Source organism: Rhinopithecus bieti, unplaced genomic scaffold (genome assembly GCF_001698545.2).
Source record: "Rhinopithecus bieti isolate Rb0 unplaced genomic scaffold, ASM169854v2 scaffold_13248, whole genome shotgun sequence".
NCBI classification, from domain to species: domain Eukaryota; kingdom Metazoa; phylum Chordata; class Mammalia; order Primates; family Cercopithecidae; genus Rhinopithecus; species Rhinopithecus bieti.
The window spans coordinates 89,064-96,794 of NW_016807336.1; the positions used below are offsets into that span (position 1 = coordinate 89,064).

The 7,731-nt window shown below is 43.8% G+C and overlaps 1 protein-coding gene across 3 annotated transcripts in view; it reads right to left on the minus strand.

The window, feature by feature from the left end:
* DIPK2B (divergent protein kinase domain 2B) overlaps window positions 1–7,731 on the minus strand; it is a 61,266-nt gene that overhangs the window by 48,600 nt on the left and 4,935 nt on the right. For all 3 annotated transcript variants that reach the window (XM_017881363.1, XM_017881362.1, XM_017881364.1), the window contains exon 2: window positions 1,341–1,605. In XM_017881363.1, the coding sequence (XP_017736852.1) occupies window positions 1,341–1,605 (265 nt within the window). The remainder of the gene's footprint in view (window positions 1–1,340; window positions 1,606–7,731) is intronic.

The following is a 7,731-nucleotide window of genomic DNA, read 5'->3' on the forward strand; positions in this document are numbered from 1 at the left end:
TGTTTCAGTGTGAGTCTGAAGGTAGAAGAAAAGCCAATGTCCCAGCTCAGATGCAGCCAGTCAGGCAGGAGGAGTTCCCTCTTATTAGGAAGTGGGTCAGCGTTTATTTTATTGAGGCCTTCGGCCAACTGGATGAGTCCCACACACATAATCTGCTTGACTCAGTCTACTGATCTCAATGTTAATCTCATCCAAAGTCATCTTCACAGAAACACTCAGAATAATGTCTGACTAAATAGTTGGGCATCCCATGGCCCAATCAAGTTGACACATAAAATTAACCATCACACCACACAACCTAAGCACAAAGCCAGAAGGTCTTATTACATGGATGAGATAGCCAGGAACCAGTGATTCTTTTTTGCTCTATGTCTCTTATCTTGCAGAAGCCAACAGAGCGTTTGTTAGCGCTCAGAATTCACTTAGACAGCCTGAGGTACCCATGTAAAGGACCTAGTGGCCCAGGGAGTGTGAGAAGCAGCCTCAGCATCCCCATGAGAAGGTCGGCTCAAGCCCTCCCTCCTTGTCACGGCAGGGAGGTTGGGGTGAGCCTTTCTTTCCTCATCTTTGCTGAAGGTGAGCCACTCAGTCCTCAGAGGTGGCGTCTTCTGCACAAAGGGGCTCAGCTAGATGTGTGTGGAGGGTCATGGCTGTGCTGGTTCGAATGAAGAAGGCTGATACTTGAGATGATAGTACAGGAGGGAACCAATGCAGAATATGATGATGGCACCAGCAAGGTGCTGAAGTTCCCAGGGCAGCATGTCCATGGGAGTGGGTGGGAGGCTGTCAGGTGGGAAGAGGATGCTGTATTATCAAAGTTGGCTTCTGTAATGGCTGAGGTTTGGTTATTCTTTACAGTGGGAGATAGAAGAGGAACCTGACTTTCAACGTGATCTCTCTGTATTGTGAAACAGGATATATATGGGAGCTTCTAAGAGAGAATACTTAGCTAGCCCGGGAGCTGGCAAAGAGCTGTCAGAGAAGGATGCAGGTGAGTTGGGCCCTGGCAGGGGGTGGACTGGCAAGGGTCATTCTGTCAGATCTTTAGGCCAGAGGTCGCAGCTAGGAACTTTCCCGAATTGTCACTGAGGATCACATCAGAGAGAATGGGAAATGACAATGGGATGGAACCTTACAAGTAAACCTTGTTTAGTTCCTGTCTTACCATAAGCCACTGTGTTTTATGACAGTGTTTTGTCACACTTTAGACAGACCACAGCTTCTCCTTTTTCTCAAACTGAGATATGAGATGGGAATGAATTTCTCTCTCTCTCTCTGTCTCTGTCTCTGTCTTTCTTATCATCCCCTTCACATCCCCTTCCCATGGCCTTCACACTCACCTGCACCAGGTCTGGTGTGAGGCGCTTGGCCTGCAGCCATTTCTGGAACCTCTCTGTTTTCCGCAGTACACGCTCAATGCTGCAGGTCTTTGGGGCTGATGCAGAGGCACAGATTCTCCTGTCTGAGATCTCGTTTTGATATTTGCTGACCAGTCTAAAGATCTCCACAGGGCGCCAGATTTTGGAATCATCTGAGTAATTTGCAGGATAAGAAAGCAAGAAGTCGGGAGGCAGTCCGAGGTGGGAAGCCAGCCAGTTGTCAGACCTGTTGGAAGAATAGCCCTTTGAGGATTGGACTGTGAGCTGGAGGCTCGCAGAGCCCAGGGACAGGGAGACAGGGGACAATAGCCCAACTGATCCATTTCTCCTACTTAGACTGAGGTGTTCGAAATTCTTTCTGTGAGAGGACTATTTTTGCCTCTTCAAACTTATGGTAGTGTATATGTCATATCAGAAAAGGTGAGGGAGGTGTGAGTCACGCACAAACATTATCCTCTTCATACAACTGGCACAGAAAGTCTAGCCATAGCTCTCTGAACTTTTACTCCCTGTAAAGATAGTAACTTTACATACACTGACATTTTTGATTCCCCTAATTCCCAATTTCCACTTTACAAGGGTGGAAACTCAGGCTTATAGAGCTTAAGTACCTTGGCCAAGATCAGACAATATGTTGCTAGTCAGAGGTGTGGACCCCGGGCTGTCAGTCAGCAAACCCCAGTATCTCTCCCTTCCCCTACACTGGTTCCCCAAACTGCTTACCCTCTGACCAAAGGCTGGGTCTTGGAACCACAGAGGTTCTTGAAGAGGCTCTTGGGTCTGCACTAGGGAGACCACTCTACCTCCATACCCAACCCCAAGCAGTCCAATTAATTTTGTTTTCAGTCTAAAAATTTAAGTCTTCAGCACCAACAAAGTCGCAGGCAAGAGTGACTACTAAATGGTCATCAAATTAGAAGCTACCTGGGCTGCAGGAGGTGGGTGATTCTACATGATGGCCTGGCCAGTCCTTAATCCTCCTGAGGGAGAGGCATTAGCTTATTTATTTATTTATTTTGAGATGCAGACTCACTCTGTTGCCCAGGCTGGAGTGCTAGGGCTCCATCTCAGCTCATTGCAACCTCTGTCTCCTGGATTCAAGCGATTCTCCTGCCTCAGCCTCCCCAGTAGCTGGGATTAGAGGTGCGTGCCACCACGCCCGGCTAATTTTTGTATTTTTAGTATAGACAGAGTTTTACCATGTTGGCCAGGCTGGTCTTGAATTCCTGGCCTCATGTGATCCGCCTGCCTCGGCCTCCCAAAGTGTTGGGATTACAGGCATGAGCCACTGTGCCTGGCAGGCATTGGCCTATTATCACCTGCCAGTTTCCTAGGTCCCACAGTTATATTTTCTCCATAGTCATTTCTCCAGCTGTGTGCTGATATTTCTGTTAGGGAAGAATGTTAAATCTCTTTTGATTTATGTATGAAAATTACTCAGAAAAGTTTACCTTCATTATTATTAACAATTGAAGGTCACACTGCAAATGAAAATCAGGCAGCATATGACATGCTATGTATTTAATTTAAATAAGAATATTTAAATTCTTATTATTGGGCATTATTGGGTTACCCCATGATAATGAGTTTTGGATAATGCATTTTGGAAGAATTAGCATTTCCATTAGACTCAAACCCTAGATTGTGTTGTTTTTTTCTCTTACCTGACACGACTTTACCCTAAGAGATTGCAAGTTTTTCCTAATATTTTGATGGCAAAGAAAGTCACACAAAAAAATTACAAGGGCAAAGAGGTCAAGGGACTTGTTCAGAAAGCTGGACAGCCCAGGCCTCTGAATCCCTGAGTTATGCACTAGAGCTCCAGTCTCACATCTGGGAAGGTGCTCCAATGGAAACTGTCAGTGAGCAACTTCTGCAATGCAGGACAATGCAAATTGCATTGGAAGTAGGCACGAAGGATTCTGTACAAGAACATTGGCATCAATGTATTTAAAAAGATGAAACAGTGTAACCTTGTAATGAGTCCATTTTACTGGAAGTTTCAGGACAACTATGGGAAAAGATCCTTCCCTCTAGGTGGATAAGGAAGGCCCAGGACCCAGACACAGGCCTGTCTGCCTTTATCCTGCAGCTGCTCTTGCTCATGGAGTTTCAAACCCACCCCCACTCCCCACCCCCACCCCCCAGCCACCAAAGGGACTGAAGCTGGAAAGTTATCACTAGGTGGCTCTTTTAGATAATGATAATAGTAACACGCATTTGGGAAACACTTAAGTGTGTCAGTCACTTTACTAAACACTTTGTATGTACTGATTCATTTAATCCTTTCAATAAACCTACAAGGCTGATACTATTATTAACATATAGATGAGGAAATTGAGGCACAGAGTGATTATATCATTTGCCCAAGGTCACATGACCAAGAATTGCAGGAAGTGGCATTCAAGGCTCCAGAGCTTGCAGTGGGTACACCACTAGACTTCCATAGCCAACCCCAAGGAACCCCATTAATTTTTTTTTTTTTTTTTTGAGAAAGAGTCTTGCTCTGTCGCCTGGGCTGGAGTGCAACGGCATGATCTCAGCACTGCAACCTCCACCTCCTGGCTTTAAGTGATTCTCCTACCTCAGTCTCCTGAGTAGCTGGCATTACAGGCACCCGCCACCACACTCGGCTAATTTTGGTATTTTTAGTAGAGACAGGGTTTCACTTTGTTGACCAGGCTGGACTCAAACTCCTGTCCTCAAGTGATCCGCCCACCTCAGCCTCCCAAAGTGTTGGGATTACAGGCGTGAGCCACTGCGCCTGGTCCCATTAATTTTAATCTTGTTTCTTTCACCACTTTGTGCTTGCTTATTCCTCTATCACCCATTTTATGAATTAGCTCATAGAAACAGATTAGTAACATTATTAGGGGTTATAGGCGGCAGGATCCTTGAAGATTATTTTGTCCCTTCCCCATCTTGTTTTGAGGATGAGAAAATTGAAAAGAGAATTGAAAGGGATGAGAAAATTGAAAAGAGAAAATTGAAAGCAGAATACATATGTGACTTTTCTAAAGACTCACAGACAGTTCGTGGTAGAGGAGGGCAGGTCTCAGGGCTCCTGTTCTTCCAATTGGTGGAGGTGGTGTGGGAAGAGATTCCTTGCCCTGTGAGACAAGTTCATTGTCCTTTTTTTCTGTCCCTACCTCCTAAGGAGGCTCCACTGAGACAACAGTACTGCCTTGGCAGATGACCTGTAATGAGTGCCTGGGCAGGTTCAGTGATGTCTTGAGGCATTCCACAAGGACCAGTTGAGACAAACAGGATTGCAGGCTGCACTTCTACCCTCATTCAAAAATGGTAATAAATTTATTGCATTGAATGGGAAAAGTGTGTATTCTTACAGTGTTGACTACCTACTCTATTGAATAGAAGAATGTCAGTGAGAAAATGTCAGTGCTTTTTATTCACTAAAATGTTACTATCCTGGAATTTGGACAACCACAAAGCAGAGACAGCATTCTCATCTTCCTTCTAAATTGAGATCATGGGCCTGATTGAAGTGAGGCTGGCCAAGTTCCTGATTGTGTTGAAAGAGGGACAAGCAGAATTACAGTTTCTCAGAGCTGGAAAAAAGCATCAAGGCCATGTGGTCCAATCCCCCCACGTCCCTCAACATGGGGTGGGGGAGTGGGGGAGAGCGACAGTTTTGGAATTAGAATAAAATACCCTCTTCCCGTGCATTCGTCTCATGCTTGAATCTGGTCAAACATGAAGTCTGTAGATATGCCTTTCTAAGTCGTTTTTCCTCCCCTCTTCTCATCCTATAGCTCTGCACTGAACCCTTAACCCATTTAGTGTCTTTCCAAAGCTCTTGGGCTACAGTTCATGCTCCTTAGTGCTTAGAGCTTAGTTCACAATGCTCTGCCTGCTGCATTGCCTGCTGCTCTTCTTACAAGTTTGCTTTGGTCTCACCAAACCACTGACTGTCCTTGGATAAGCCACATTCTTTCAGGCCTCTGAGGTTCCAGTCACCTGTCATATGCTGACACCTTTGTCTGAGACAGTTTCTTCCTCTTTCTCGTCTGGAAAATCCCAATGTAGCCCTTTAAAATCCAGAGGGATACCACCTCTTTGGAACTCACTCCCTCGTCCCCAAGTTGGGACCTTCCCACAGACTCCCATGATACCCCATGTAAGACCTTTAAAAATATTTCCTATACTCTGTTTTAACCATTGATTTACTTCTTTGTCTTCCTAATAGGAAGTAAACTCCTTCAGAGCAAAGATTTGACCTCTTTTAACTTTGCAACTCAGTGTTCAGCGGAGTACCAAGTTACTGCTCAATACTCTACAGGTGGATGAATGGACAGGTATTTAGATGTATAGATAGATAAGTGAGTAGAGAGATGCATGGAGGGCCGGATGGTGGGATGCACAGTGTGACGGTTGGGTGGAAGAATGCATGGAGGGCCACCTGGATGAATGGGTATATGGATGGTGGATGAATGGGTGCATGGATTCACATAAGGCTGACTGAACGTGCAGATGGATGCTTTTGCCATGAGCTCTTGAGCCCTGTATTTCCCAAGGCCCCTGAGTTGATGTGAAGGAGTGAGTTAAGATAATAATTATTATCAACTTCTGAGGGCAAAGAGACAGATGAGAGACAAGGGAGAAGGGAAGGCAAAATCAGGCCTGATGATTTAGTTATTTTACTGTGAGCCTTCCACTGCTCAGTTGGAAGTGTTTAAACATTTTTTTTAGACTTTGATAGTGGAGGTGGTATATAAGACCAAGTGTGCATAGTAAGGAAGGTGAGATTAAAGCATTAGCTCTGATAAGAGCCTAGGAACTACTAGGAATTATTGTGATTAGAGGTACCGCCACTATTTACTCCCCACCCCACACCCCACATGCACAATACTGACCAACCAGATCATGGGAGAATCTTAGCAATTGGTGTGACTTCTCAGGGTTTCATATACAGGTATATTGTCAGTAGGAAGAGTATGGCAATCAGACTTACTCATTTTCCTAGCTTCCCTTAACTTTTCCATTCAGGATTTAAAAGTCAACATGGAATGCATGGGCAAATTGATACTGAAAACATTCGTAATTTTAAAGGTCAGTGGTTGAGTATGGGAAGTATGTGATTCATCCTTAGCATACTTGCCAAAGGAAAGATAAAGGAAAAAAGGAGAGGTGATGCTCATCTGCTTATCATGTGTATTCAGCATACCCAGCCAGCCTGGGAAACCCATCTATGATTTGTTGCTGAACAGATGCAAACACTGTCCAATCCTTAGTGAGGACTAGGACCTGGCTATAGCATTTCAACCAAACAGCTGAGAGTTTTGGATGGGCTTTTTCCTAAGGTGTCATGGTAATCACTTTTTTTTTTTTTTTTTTTGAGACAGAGTCTTGGTCTGTCACCCAAGCTGGAGTGCAGTGGCGTGATCTTGGCTCACTGCAGCCTCTAGCTCCTGGGTTGAAGCAATTCTCCTGCCTCAGCCTCCCCGAGTAGCTGGGACTACAGACGTGCGCCACCACGCCTGGCTGATTTTGTATTTTAGTAGAGACGGGGTTTCACCATGTTGGCCAGGATGGTCTTGATCTCCTGACCTCGTGATTTGCCTGCCTCAGACTCCCAAAGTGCTGGGATTACAGGTGTGAGCCACTGCGCCCGGCCGGTAATCACTTTTTTGAAGTAGGAAAGTGTTTGGAGAGCAACAAGAACACAATAAACAAATACACCCTTAGAAAGAGAGGCAAAGGATGTGAACCTGTAGACAACTTAGCAAAGAAGAAATACAAATGGTCAATAAATCTGAAAAAAGGTTCAACTCAGAAGAAATTCAAACTAAAAAAAAAGTATTAAATATTTCTAAGTGTGCAAGAGGTGAGCTTTATAAGTAGAAGTCTCCATTTAGATATATATATCTCCTTCAATTTTGTCTTTCTGATCCAGAAATTTCACTTTTAGGAGTTTGTCATAAGGAATTCATCACTCATGTGCACAAAATATAGCTACAGGGATGTTTACCATAGAACTGTCTATAATACCAAAAAATGAAATAAAAAACTCTAGTTTCACAATGGTGGTTTTAATAAATTGTAGTTAAATAATTAAATAAGTTATGCTTAGTTAAATAAATTATGGCTGATTGATGCGATTGAATACCATGAAGCTGTTAAAAATCAAAGTGTGCAGAAGATCATTTAATAATGTGGAAAGATGTTCCTGATATATTGTTAAATAATACTTTCCGAAAAGTATACATAGCATGTTCACATTTTTGTCAAAATATTTCTTAATTCACACTTCGTAAAAGGGTGGCAAGGATATGCAACAAAATGTTGACTAAGGGGTAATCTCTTGGTGGAAGAATTATATGTGATTTTATTT